At 43.7% G+C, this 14,265-nt stretch overlaps 1 protein-coding gene across 1 annotated transcript in view; it reads left to right on the forward strand.

Moving 5' to 3' along the window:
• Positions 1-14,265, forward strand: part of LOC136851002 (uncharacterized) — a 146,680-nt gene that overhangs the window by 67,822 nt on the left and 64,593 nt on the right. Inside the window, exons 2-3 of the mRNA XM_067124976.1 lie at positions 7,925-8,008; positions 13,557-13,622. Of these exons, the coding sequence (XP_066981077.1) occupies positions 7,978-8,008; positions 13,557-13,622 (97 nt within the window). The 5' untranslated portion in view covers positions 7,925-7,977. The remainder of the gene's footprint in view (positions 1-7,924; positions 8,009-13,556; positions 13,623-14,265) is intronic.

Raw genomic sequence — 14,265 nt, forward strand, 5'->3', positions numbered from 1 at the left:
ATGAGACAACCCAATGCTTGTATTTGCCTTATTGTCATCCGACGTCAAATTCTTCCCAGCCTACTTTGCATGAACTGACGTTTCCTCTTTCATGCGAAGGGACCCAGAAGTCTGACAACTGATCCTGCGTTTCTTACAACCCGATCTTTTGTCAGAGGCAGTTTTCCTTCCACGCTCTCACGACCAGGAAGGGAAGACAAGGTGGTGAACTCCAGTCAGTTCAGAGAGACTTTCTCAGATTCCTCCCTCCAATAAGTGAGTCTCCTAATGTAAAGGACCGAGGGTTTGTATATTGTGTCGGAACAAATAACAATTTTTAAAGTAAATTGTATTTTTCCTAACTATACAAACCCGATGTCCTTTACAATTATGCCCACCTCATGCCACCCCTCAATCTGTACCTGGGCCGAAAGGCAAACTGGAATGTTTACATCCGGGCAGGCGGGTATCCCCGCCTACCTGGAGGTAGTTACTGCCTAACCACCTTGTTCAAGAGTTTAACGGCCGTTTCCAGCCTACGCCTGAAAGTATCTCCTAATGTAAAGGACCTCGGGTTTGTATAGTTAGGAAAAATACAATTTACTTTAAAAATTGTTATTTTCTTAGATTGGACTATTGCTGCATTAGCAAGGAAAATAGAGGATTGTCAATCTCTGGAGGATAGCTTGGCGACAAACTGGCTTGATGTATTATCGTGTGCTGACAAGGCAGTCAGGGATGGCTCAGGGGAACTTGCATCTCTTTTTACTCTGGGCGTCCTTAAAAAGAGAGAACTTTGGTGCTCTTTCACCTCCTAGGGAGTCACTTCTAACCAGAAGTCTGCTCTCATGTTTGTGCCTTTATGTAAGTCGCATTTATTCCCTGAACAGGTTATTCAGCAAGTTCTCTTCGATCTGGAGAAAAAGTCTACCAGTGACTTACTGACTCGTTTGTCGACGCGACGCCCCAAGGAGACAACACCTACAGGAGCTAAAGGGTCACCTCTTCAGAAGCACCCTTTTCGGGGGCGAAAGACTAGATGGCAACCCAGACCAAGGACTAATTTACGTCCACAAGCCACAGCCAGTAAGAAACCACCCTCGAGACAGTCGGACAAGTAGGGAATTTTAGCCTCACACACCTGTAGGAGCAAGACTCCGCCTGTTTTGGCGGGAATGGAGTCGAAGAGGGGCAGAACAGTGGTTGATCACGGTTTTAAGAGAAGGTTATGTGATCCTGTTTGTGCAAGATCCACCGCTGTCGAGTATTCCCATCGCCTTGACAGCATACTCGCAGGGATCAGAAAGAGCTTTGGCTCTTGCCAAGGAAGTAGAAGCCCTGATTTCCAAGAAGGCCATAGAAATAGTGGAAGACATCTCACCGGGCTTTTACAACAGGCTGTTCGTAGTCCCCAAGTCATCGGGGGGCTGGAGGCCTGTCCTGGATGTGAGCGCACTCAATATCTTTGTTCTGAAGACAAAGTTTCGTATGGAAACCAACCGGTCGGTCATGTCAGCTCTTCACCAGGAGACTGGATGGTGTCGCTGGACATGAAAGATGCATATTTCCATGTACCTATTCATCGGAGCTCCAGGAAATATCTACGGTTCGTTTTCAACAGCAGAGTTTATCAGTTCAGAGCGCTCTGTTTCGGACTTTGACAGCCCTCAAGTATTTACTCGAGTCCTGGCCCCGGTAAGTCGATGGTTACATTTGATGGGAATCAACATTGCTTTTATCTGGAACTCACTGGCTTCTAAGGTCCGACTCCAGTCTCCAGTGTGTGAGGGATTTAAATCGGACACTAATATTAACACAGCAACTGGGATTAGTAATGAATTTAGAGAAGTCATAGTTAGTACCGAGTCAGAGGATTCCATATTTGGGGGTGATTCTGGACTCACAAACTTTTTGGGTTTTTCTCTCCCGAGGAGAATAGAGTCTCTCCTTGCGACTGTGGAGGCGGAAACTGTTAAACCGCTTGTCCTGCACGGCTCTGGAGTGGATGAGCCTGCTGGGGACTCTCGCCGGTGGAGACCTTTATTACACTTGGTCGTCTTCACATGAGGACGCTACATTTCTACCTAAAGTCCAGTTGGGACCGGAGAATTCAACCGGATTCGACTGTTATTTCGATCTCCGAGGAAATCAAGGAGGATCTTCGTTGGTGGTTGTCGGAGGAAAGAGCTCACGAGGGTTTGTCCCTCGAAAGAGCGAACCCAGAGCTAGAATTTTATGACATGGCATCGGACTCGGGATGGGGAGCCCTGTTGGGGAAAGAGAAGACATCAGGCATATGGACGGAACAGGAGAGAGGTCTTCATATCAACATAAAGGAGCTGAAAGCAATTTTTCTTGGGCTTCAAAGTTTCACCCTCTAGTCGAAGGGAAGAAAGTTGATGGTGTTCTCGGACAACACCACAGCGCTGTCATACATAAGGAAACAGGGAGGGACACATTCGTTCTCCCTGTACAGAATGACGGAGCATCTTCTTCTGTGGGCGAATTCGCACAAAGTGATCCTCTTCCCCAGGTACGTGCAAGGGAAGCTCAACGTTTTAGCAGACGAACTCAGTCGTGCGCGTCAGGTTCTTCCGACGGAGTGGACATTGGATATCAGAGTTTGTCAGGATCTATGGCGGTTGCGGGGACAACCAACGATAGACCTCTTTGCATCGTCCAGGAACAACAGGCTTCCTCTTTTCTGTTCTCCGGTTCCGGACCCGTTAGCCTGGAAAACGGATGCAATGCTTCTCGACTGGTCAGGTCTGAATGTTTACGCATTTCCACCATTTGCGATGATCAGAGAGGTATTAAACAAGTTTCAGAGTCACCAGAATGTTACGATGACACTAATAGCTCCTTTTTGGCCCAGAAAGGAGTGGTTCCCGGATCTCTTGAGGATGTTAGTAGACTTCCCCAGGCTTCTGCCACAAATTCCATCGCTACTCAAACAGCCCCATTTCGACAGAAATCACCAAGGGTTGTCGTATCTCCCTCTGACAGGATTCAGACTGTCTGGGACCTGGTCAGAGCGAAAGGTTTTTCAAGAAGAGCGGCAGAGGCTATTGCTAACTGTAGAAGAGTCTCTTCAGGCAAACTCTATCAGTCAAAATGGGGAGTTTTTAGAAATTGGTGCAGAGAAAGTCACACAACTTCTTCTAAAACCTCTATTCAAGAGATAGCAAACTTCCTAATATATCTGAGAGACGTTAGGAAGTTATCGACTTCGACAATAAAAGGATATAGATCAATGTTGGCGTCAGTTTTTAAACATAAAAGCTTAGATATATCTAATAATTCGGACATCAGCGACTTGATTAAATCTTTTGAGTCCTCTAGGACAAGGAGACCAGGTTTAGTGGACTGGAATTTAGACGTAGTATTGTCCTGGCTCTCTAAAGCAAATTTTGAACCTCTTAATTCGGCTTCTTTGAAGGATCTTACTAAGAAGACGTTATTCTTAGTCGCCTCAGCTTCAGCTGGTAGAATCAGCGAGCTGCAAGCAATGAGTAAAGAGATAGGATTCACACAAGACGAAGCTGTGTGTGCCTATACTCAGGATTTTTTAGCGAAGAATGAAGATCCTTCGAGACCATGGCCTCGTTTATTCTCCATTCGAAGCTTGTCAGGAGTAGTAGGAGAAGAGGACGAAGAACGTTCTTTGTGTCCGGTGAGAGCACTGAAATTTTATCTTCATAAAACAGAAGCTTTGAGAGGAAGTTCGAACCGATTGTGGTGTTCAGTTAAAGATCCGAGCTGTCCTATGTCTAAGAACGCAATTTCGTTCTTTTTAAGGAGCCTGATTCAGGAAGCACACACGTCAGTAAGAGATCAGACTCTACAGGTGTGTAAAGTTAAAGGCCACGAGGTTAGGGCAGTAGCGACTTCCATGGCTTTTAGACATAATACGTCGCTAGCATCTATTTTGCAAGCTATGTTCGGGAGGTCGAGATCGGTTTTTGCTCTCCATTACGTGAAGGATGTGGAAGCAACGTTTGATAATTGTTGTCGTTTAGGACCTTTGTTGGTGATGGGCATGGTGTTGGGAAAAATTCAAGCATAGGGGATTTGGTCCAATTCCCCTTCCTTTGACTATCTCTTTGTCTTGATTAGAAGGTGGTCGAGTTTTGGGAAGCCTGGGGGTACACGGTACCAGGAGTACCCTCCAGTTTTTATGGTAGGGTTTGGTTAATTTTTTATGGTTATGTGTAGGTGATGGTCTTTGATTGTTATTTTAATCTGGTTATAGCCCAGGGCAAGGGCGAACATTATTTCATTCTGATCAACCATCGGTGAACCTCCATGGTTGCAGAATACCCACTAGTAGTAGGAACGATCCTGGCCACTACTGCCACGTTCCCTACAAGTGATGAGAGCGCCGACCAGAGGCAGTATTCTCCTGCAGCTGCTCTCTCACGAGGTAAGGTACTACAACATTCTTGCAATGCGAGTTTTTTCTTATTTGCATTAAAAGTCCATATGCCCACCAGCCGGGTAATGTGGATTCAGCTATGTAATTGTTCGGTAAGTTTCATGTGTGAAAATGGTATTTTTATGATAAAGTAAGGTTTCACACATACTTACTGAACAATTACATGATTAAAGCCCTCCCTCCTCCCCACAGTTGGACGGGGCGGCTCAACAAATTGCCAAGCAAAGCTCAGTAGTACCTGGGATCCCCGAAAGTGGGCGGGGTTGTACCACCTACACGTCAGCAGTGCCGCTAGCACCGAGAAATTTGGGATTTCGACTGCCGTAAGGTTAAGAAGCGTATAGCTATGTAATTGTTTGGTAATTATGTGTGAAACCTTATTTTATTATAAAAATACTATTTTTATTGAAGGTGAGTATTCTGTCGCTGGGAGAAGGGCAACAGTACTGCAGCCAAACCCAGCATGCTTAGGTAAGCCACTGTAGAATTACACCCTAAAACATAAGTTCGTGTATAGTTTCTCGTTCTTTGGTACCAAAACCTGTAGAGTATTTGGAATAAAGAATGGGGCTTGAAATTTGTTGCTTGACCTTGGACCAGAAATGTTTTTCCTTTTGGGGTGGTGGGATTAAAAACTGAGAGCTTAACCCTTTAACGCCGAAGCCCTATTTACAAAAACGTCTCCCGTATGCCAGCGGCGTTCGGTGAGTTAGCGCCGAAGCGGAAAAAAAGTTTTTTTCAAAAAATCACAGGACTCTTAGTTTTTAAGATTAAGAGTTCATTTTTGGCTCATTTTTTTTGTCATTGCCTGAAGTTTAGTATGCAACCATCAGAAATGAAAAAAAATATTATCATATATAAATATTGGAATATATGACAGCAAAAAAAAAAAATCGTATATAATTGTATACAAATCACGCTGTAAGCAAAACGGTTAAAGCTAATGAGTTAATTTTTGTTTAGTTGTATTGTACACTAAATTGCGATGATTTTGGTATATAAAAAATTTTAAAACGATCAAAGCAACACAGAGAAAATATTATCACAAAATGATGCATGAATGCGTAACGCGCGGACGTAAGAAAATGTTTTTTTAAAAAATTCACCATAAATCGAAATATTGTGCTAGAGACTTCCAGTTTGTTGAGAAATGAAGCTAATTGATTGAATATTACTAGACTGTAAGTGTTTTAGCTTACAATTGCAGTTTTCGACCATTTCGGTCAAGTTAAAGTTGACCGAAAGTCGAATTTTTTCTATTTATCTTGATTTATATGAAAATATTTCAAAATTGATAAAAGCTACAACCATGAATTATTTTTTGTTGTATTGTACATAAACTTGCGCACATTTTCATATATAAAACTTTATGTAACGACTAATATAAAACGGTGCAAATATTACGACAACGAGACGAAAGAATTTCTGAGATGTTCGGCCGAGTTACCGCGCAGACGTAAGGAAAATGTTTTTTTAAAAATTCACCATAAATCGAAATATTGTGCTAGAGACTTCCAATTTATTTGCAAAATGAAGTTAAACGATTGAATATTACTAGAATGTAAGAGTTGAACTTACAATTGCGTTTTTTTACCATTTCGGTCGAGTTAAAGTTGACCGAAGGTTGAAATTTTGGCAGTTATCGTGATTTATGTGAAAATATTTCAAAACTGATAAAAGCTACAACCATGAGCTATTTCCTGTTGTATTCTACATGAAATTGCGCACATTTTCATATATAAAAGTTTATGTAACGACTAATGTAAAACAATGCAAACATTACGACAACATGACGAAAGAATTTCTGAGATGTTCGGCCGAGTTACCGCGCGCAGACGTAAGGAAAACTTTTTTTTTCAGAAATTCACCATAAATCGAAATATTGTGCTAGAGACTTCCAGTTTGTTGCAAAATGAAGGTACATGATTGAATATTACTAGAATGTAAGAGTTTTAGCTTATAATTGCGTTTTTTTACCATTTCGGTCGAGTTAAATTTGACCAAAGCTTGAAATTTTGGCAGTTATCGTGATTTATATGAAAATATTTCCAAACTGATAAAAGCTACAACCATGAGTTATTTTCGGTTGTATGCTACATGAAATTGCACACATTTCCATATATAAAACTTTATGTAACGATTAATATAAAACAGTGTAAACATTACAACGTGATGAAGGAATTTCTGGCGCGGACGTAAGGAAAAAGTTTTTTCAAAAATTCACCATAAATCGAAATATTGTGCTAGAGACTTCCAATTGGTTGCAAAATGAAGGTAAATGATTGAATATTACTAGAATGTAAGAGTTTTAGCTTACAATTGCGTTTTTTGACCATTTCGGTCGAGTCAAAGTTGACCAAAGGTTGAAATTTTGGCAGTTATCGTGGTTTATATGAAAATATTTCCAAACTGATAAAAGCTACAACCATGGGTTGTATTTTGCTGTATTGTACATGAAATTGCGCACATTTTCATATATAAAACTTTATGTAACGGCTAATATAGAACAGTGCAAAAATTACGACAAAATGACGAAAGAATTTATGAAATTTTCGGCCGAGTTACCGCCCGTGAGTAAGAAAAAAGTTTTTTTCAAAAATTCACCATAAATCGAAATAATGTGCTAGAGACTTCCAATTTGTTGCAAAATGAAGGTACATGCTTGAATATTACTAGAATGTAAGAGTTTTAGCTTACAATTGCATTTTTCGACCATTTCGGTCGAGTCAAAGTTGACCGAAGGTTGAAATTTTTTGTAGTCGACGTACGGTACGTCCACTCAGCACCCAACAAACAATTTTAGTCGACGTATGATACGTCCAATAGGCGTTTAAGGGTTAAGTCCTTTTCATCACCTGTCAATTTCTATATAGAGCTCCTTGAGGACGAAACAAGTGACTACTCTATCAAAAAACAGGTTTGACTTATGAAAAACATATTTTTGGTAGTTGTTATTGAGTCCTCAAAACCCTCCTACTTCCCTGATGAAAAGGCATGGGATTTGGGCAAGGGATCATCCTGCATTGACCAACAGAAAGTAAAGCTTCTTGGTCTCTGCAATGGGTCTGTTGTTGACACTGTGGCAGACTGCACATGCAGATTAATCACTTATTCTTCTAAGCAGGTTTTTATGATGGAAAAACCTGGGTATACAACCTCGCTGTAAGGATTTGGGAAAGTGCCCCCCTTATCTTTGAGTCCATTATATACTCCATCAAGTGTAAAAGTGATTATCACTACAACACAATACTCGGCCACGAGACCAGCTATAAGAGAATTCTTTGACGTTAGTTTGGTCACCCATGGAGTTCTGGTAGACAGTGGAAGGGTAACTCCTTAAGGACTCAACAGCTACTACTGAAAATAGGTTTTTCTATGTCAAAACCTGTTTTTTTGTTATGGTATATGTATATCTTAAATATATTTTACAGCTTTTTATCTGAGTAATTTTTACACCATAATAAGGCTGTTTTTCTATTTTGCTTAAATCTGTTATTGTTTTTCTTTCAGTTTGCTTAGATTGGTATACAGTATCTGGATTCAAGTAAAAAAATAGCTGAGTCATGGCAGAGACCCAGGTGGCTGGAGAAGATGGTAATTCTTACCACATGTATTTGGGATGTTTTAGATAGTTCTAGTAATGCTGTTATATTAATAGTGTGTGTATATTAGATTATGGAATGCTAACATTGTCAACATAGAGCAAAACTAAGAAAGACCCATTTAGGTTTCAACAACTGCATATTGTAAAAGCTTTTACATTTATTCTTGTTATTCAGTTTTCATGAATACAATAGTGTCTTTCTCATGAATATTTTGAAGCATTATTTTATAGCTGTGTATTTTTTAGCAGTTTTTTCCACCTTTAAGTTTTTAGTTTTTAGTTAAGAAAATTGTAACATGAGGCAGTCCAATAGTACTCACAAAACTTCATTTGTTCCAACACGATATACAGTACAAACCATCGGTCCTTTACATTAGGAATTACGTACAACGAAGCTGGACATGGCTGTTAAACTCTTGAACAAGGTGGTTAGGCAGTAACTATCACCAGGTAGGCAGGAATACCTGCCTGCTCAGATGTAAAGATTCCAGTTTGCTTTCGTCCGTCATGTGTTGCAGACGTGTTTTCGGATCTCTTTCCCTGACTGTCATTGAGCTCTTTATTTATCCTGGTGGGATCTTTTTGTAATTTGTGTATATATTGCATGTTTGATATTTGTTAATATACAAATCTACGATTTGTGATAGCCTTGCATAGGCCGTCATTCCCCTGCGTCTGTGTTTTGGGTTTGATGGTCAAGGGCGCATTTAGAGGGTGTAACTGTGTGGTAACGCTTCTCTTCCAGTAGCCCGTTAATTAGATACAGAAAGCGTTCCCCTGTACGTTCGGATATATTAGATTGGGACGTAATAACTTCATTCCCCTTCATTGATTGGGACATAACAAGTTCGCTCCCCTTTTTGGGCTCATACCCTCCATGCACAAGGGCATGACTGATCCCTTTCTACTCATACTGAGTGTTGTTTTTTGCTGCTTGTGCTGTGGAAGAGTTGTGGGGGGGTTGGGAGAGGTTGCAGGCATCATCGGTAAGTTCACTTCCACGGTGCCCTTGGTGGCTTCCCCTCCTTGCTTCTCTCTCCCTGTAGGTTCTTCTTCTATCTCTCCTTCAGGAGAGATCTCTCTCCTTTGTCCTCTTCACTCGCTCGTCAGGCAAAGACCGTATGGAGGGGAGGGGCATGGGCGGTCGGGTGACCTCTTCTCAGAGGCCTCCTCTCACTTCGTAAGGCAGTTCCCCTCGGAGCGAGAGGAGTCTCCCTCTACTAATCATCTTTGCTTTTTCTTTCAGGTTGACAGTGAGCATCGTAGGCGCAGCAGTAGTTGGTTGGATATCTCAGTTGGGATATCTTTGCCTGAAGGAGTCCCGACATTCATACAGTGTTTGCTTCAGGATCGACTAGAGTACCTGGTTGGAATGGCATTGTTCCACGCCAGGATCGTTCTGACTCTATTCCCACCGATGTGGATCGATCACTGTCATTGCTGGCCTTCATGTATGTTGTGGCACTGCCTCTGGCGTATCTGTGGTCCATCTGCTCGTGCTGTGCTTCCTGTGTTATTGCTCCTCTTGACTCGGCGAAAAAGTCTCTGGGTGGCTCCTCTTGGTCTCCTGCAGCAGCTGTCCTGATCGCTCCTGTTGCTGCTGGTGACGTTCATGTGACGTTCCTGGCCTTGCTGTATCTCCTGCCTTCCGAACCGCTTCCGTAGCTCCTGCATCAGCTGTCCTGATCACGCCTGCTGTTTCTCCGGGTGGTCATGTCCTGGGCTGCTTCTGTTGTGATCCTGCCTAGCTGCCCTGAAAGTTATGATGTTTCGTGTCCACCATCCTGTAGAAGATGTCGGAGTGAAGGTCAAGGAAGCCGCCCTGTGAAGGTAGCCACCGTCTTCTTCAACTTATCTTTGATTTCGTCTTCTGCTGCCTCTTCCCTTCCTCTTCTGAGGTTCAAGGGGGTCCCGGGAAACTGGATAGACCTCCCTTGGCCGAAGGAGAGGAAGGCTGCTTCTTCCCTTTTGAAGTTCTTTGGGTGTTGAGGGACTGCCTCCTTCTGAGGAGGCAGTGGGTCTCTCGTTGGCTCTTCCCAACCTTTGGGTTTGGGAACCAATTCGCATACCCTTGGGTTTTGTGTTTCGGGAGCCGCGGGCGCGCAGACCTCGGTTTGCACTCCCGTTCACAGTCCTAGAGGTTCTGCCTCTAAGACGGGTGCTGCTTTGGGCGCTTGTTCATGAGCCGCTCCAAGTGCTCAAGATTCTGTGGAGTATCGAGTATCGCGATCTGGTCTGGAGATTATTCTCCCCGGCCCAGTTTAGGATCAGAGCAAGAGAAAGGGCCAAGGCACCGAGGTTTCTCAGCTCTTCCTGCCAGCACTGCAAGTGCTCCCCGAGTGCTTACCAGTGCTCGGCCGGGTTCTTAGCCTGGTGTCTTGATACTATTGGTTCGAACACCAAAAGAAGCAGGGAAGAGGTTCCCTTTGGGAGTCCTGCGGGACTTCTAAGGGACTGCCTCTCTTCTGAGAGGCAATTTTCTTTTGTTGCCCCTTCCCGCCCTGCGGCGGGAACCGATTTGCATTCTCCTGTGGGGTCTTGCGTTTCAGGGGCCTCCAGAGGCCGTGCCCTCGTTGCCAGTCATATAAGTCTGCGCCTAAGACTGGTTCTGTTCCTGGCTCTTTTCAATTTTTTAGGAAACCGAAAGCAGCCGCTCCTGATTTTTGGGAGTCTCGTAGGTTGCTTGAATTCTATGACTCACGAGCACTCTCCTGGCGAGAGGCACAGGATGAGAGAAAGTGCGGAGACTTGGGTCTCTTGGTGCTGAGATGCCCAGGTGTCTTGATACTGCCTGCCAACTGCTTTGGTTGCTTGGCCGGGTTTCACCCTCGTGTCTTGAGCCTTAGGGTTCGAGCATGCAGGATAGCAGATACAGAATTCCCGCTTCAAACCTTCTTCTCAAGGGGCCTTGGCCTCTGAGGAATTTAGAGTTCGGGAAATTAGTGGTAGTTCATGGCAGACGAGTTTCACCCTGTCCAGTTCCGACTGCATTGGCACGATCGGCTCAGCTCGCTCGGCTTGCTTGCCCTGCCCAGCCCCTGGTTGCGTTCGCGAGACTGGCTTGGCTTAGCTCGGCTTGGCTCAGCTCACCCTGCTTGCCCCTCAGTCCACTGCGTACCACCCAGTCTGGATCGTGTTCGCGTGATCGGCTCGGCCCAGCTTGTTTTTTTCACATTGGGTTTTTGGCACTGTTTGAGTGAACTTTCTGCTCTTCCCAGGAGAGCACTTTGCCACGGCACAAGTGCTCTTCTTCCCCCGTGTAGCAATCATCTCCTTCGATTGATTATCACTCACAGTCCACCTCTCCTGCTGGTCTACTTGGCAGGACAGGCAGGGGTACTCTTTCTCCTCAGCTGTTCTCTTTTCCTCCTGGTTGTTCCGAGAGGCGGGAGACGGACACAGAGAGAGCTCCAATGAATTTGTCTTCTTCGGAGTTCGTCTGCCTGGTGTGCTTTCGGTGTCAGTCCCCTGATTATCTCGTAGTACAACCAGGTAGCCGAGGAGGGTTTCTTGGGATCTGTCAAGGTCTCCCTCCAGGGAGAGATGTACAGGAGTTTCACACTTCAGAAGCAGTGAGGGTCTTCTTCTTCAAGTTGTGATTGCCCTCATTTCTTGGAGAACTTAGCGCCGATTCGTCAGCGTGAGGATCCTTGGGACAGGACTGCGTCTCCCCCAATTAATAACCTTCATCATTCGCAACCCTTGTAGTTTCTGAAGGGGCTGAGAGTTTCAGGGGCAGCTGCAGTCCTTGCTTGCGAGAGCATTCTCAACTAGATGAATACTTTTCTTCGGACAAGGAGTTCATTCAGGTTGAGACACCAAACTCCTCCCCTGCCTTGACAGAGTACGAATTCTTCTTGCCTTGAAGGGGTCTTGCTGACTGCAGGTTGTTCTGACTCTGCTTCATCTGGACTGGGTTCTCTCTCTGCTTCTCCTTGCTGTGAGGGATATTCTCTTCTGCAACGAGAAGTGACAATCTTAGAGGACACCTCTTGGTTTCCTCCAGACAGTCTCCTGATGGATCCACGATCCTTCACTTTTAGGCTTTCTCTCCTCGGATACAACTACTCCTGGAGAGAACCCTGCCTTCTGGAGACTGGTCCTGTCCAGGGGTGGGTCTTCCTACACCAGGTGGCAATCTGTTGGCAATTCTGGTGCTAAGAAGAAGGACTGTGTCCTAATTCGGATCTGCAATTTCGTAAGTCCCGAGTTGGCTCGACCCTTAGGAACGAACCTTTACTTGGCTCTGCCTTTCTCTTTCAGAGATTTGCCAGATACGCGGAAATCAAGGTTAGTACTAGGACACTGCCTTGTCCTTTGGACAGTGGCCAAGACCTTTGGGTCTTAGTCGTCTCGGCACGACCTTATGTTCAGGCCAGCCTCCTTGACTCCTAAGAAGTCCCAGGCTTCGGAAGAAGATTGCGGAAACACACAGCCTTCTTCTTCCCCTCTGGGAAAGTGTGCGTAACTGTGTTTCTTTCCATCCTCTTTTCCATGAGGAAGGAGGGCAGAAGGGAAGAGAGGAAGAATTATCGACCAGGTAGAAGTTCTCCTGCAGATACCTGGATGAAATGACACTTGCCTTGTCTCTGGATGTGGCAGCAACATTGCCGAGACCTGGGAATGAATTCCTTCGGGAGAAGTATCTATTTCCCTTGGGTCTCTGCAATTCTTTTCATCAAGCTTCCATCCCGCTTCCTGTCCCGTGCTCGCGATTTGGGAAATGCCAGCCTGGTTAGAGCTAATCGTCTTGGTATCATGTCATCTTGTAGAAGCTTCCCCATGGTGGAGAATGAAGGAGGTCTGCTTCCAGTCCTCCACCCTTTCCTCTTCAAAGTATGAGGAAAGAGTTAGGCTAACACTTGATTGAAGGAACCTTTGAATATGCTTGCATATTTTCCTCTCATCGTGTGTCTACTCTCGTGTGTCTATCGTATGAGTTACGTTTCATCACTCATGCAAAAAGGTCCGGTGTCTGACATTTGATCTTGCAGTTTCTACACTCTGATCTATATGTCAGAGGCACGGTACTCCTCCTCGCTCTTTCGACCAAGAGGAGTAGCCCAGGTGTGCAGAACTCCAGTCAGTTCAAGATATTCACATAGAATCCTCCCTCCAACCAGTGAGTCTTCCTAATGTAAAGGACCGATGTTTTGTATATTGTGTGGGAACAAATCACAATTTTTAAAAGTAAATTGTATTTTTCCTAACTACAAAACTGAGGTCCTTTACATTACATTTTTATGACTGCCTCATGCAACCCCTCAATCTGAACCTGGGCCAAAAGGCAAACTGGAATGTTTACATCCGGGCAGGTGGGTATTTTTGCCCACCTGGCGGTAGTTACTGCCTAACCACCTTCTTCAAGAGTTTAACAGCCATGTCCAACTTCATCGTAAATAATTCCTAATGTAAAGGACTTCAGGTTTGTATAGTTAGGAAAAATACAATTTACTTTCAAAAATTGTGATTTCATGTGCGAAAGGCTTTTTTTTATGTGTAATGTTATAATTCCATAAAACTTATTTCCCTGTACAGAAGTTGCTCTTCAAGGACTCGGAGGAAGACCCAGTAGGAAGGAAAGTCTGTGGAAAAAGAGACACAGTAAGTGCTATCAGAAAAGTGTGCCATAGATTGAATTGTTCATCTTGTAAATCATGAAGATATGTAAAATAAAGAAATACAGTATCCTGAAATTTATTTTTATACAAGTGACTTACCAAATAATTACAGGATGGAGTGGGATGTGCAGTGGTGTGCGAGGGGGAATTGTTTATAAAAAAGTTACCAGACTCCTCATCCATATTCACCAGTGAAGCAACAGCCATAGTTGATGCTTTAAATCTTGCATCTGATAAGAAATCTAAATCCACAGTAATATATAGTGACTCAAGGAGTGTTTTAGAAGCCCTAAAGAAGTTTAACCATACCCATCCCTTAGTTCAAAAGGCTCAGGAATGGCTTTTTTTTATCTTTCTGTCTGCCACAAATCAGTTAAGTTTTGTTGGATTCCTTGGTACACTGGTATAGAAGGGAACAAACTGGCTGATAGTAACGCAAAGGATGCTGCAAGATGTGATTTCTTAACTAATAAGGTGCCACATTTGGATATGCATCCAGTTATTAGAGGATAAATTCATAAGAAATGGCAGCAGAGGTGGACTTCCTCCATTTTATCCACAAAGAGGAAGTACAGAAATATTAGAAAAAGTATTGATTTTTGGAGTTTGGGTTTTAATCATAACAG

Source organism: Macrobrachium rosenbergii, chromosome 23, assembly GCF_040412425.1.
Source record: "Macrobrachium rosenbergii isolate ZJJX-2024 chromosome 23, ASM4041242v1, whole genome shotgun sequence".
Classification (NCBI taxonomy): domain Eukaryota; kingdom Metazoa; phylum Arthropoda; class Malacostraca; order Decapoda; family Palaemonidae; genus Macrobrachium; species Macrobrachium rosenbergii.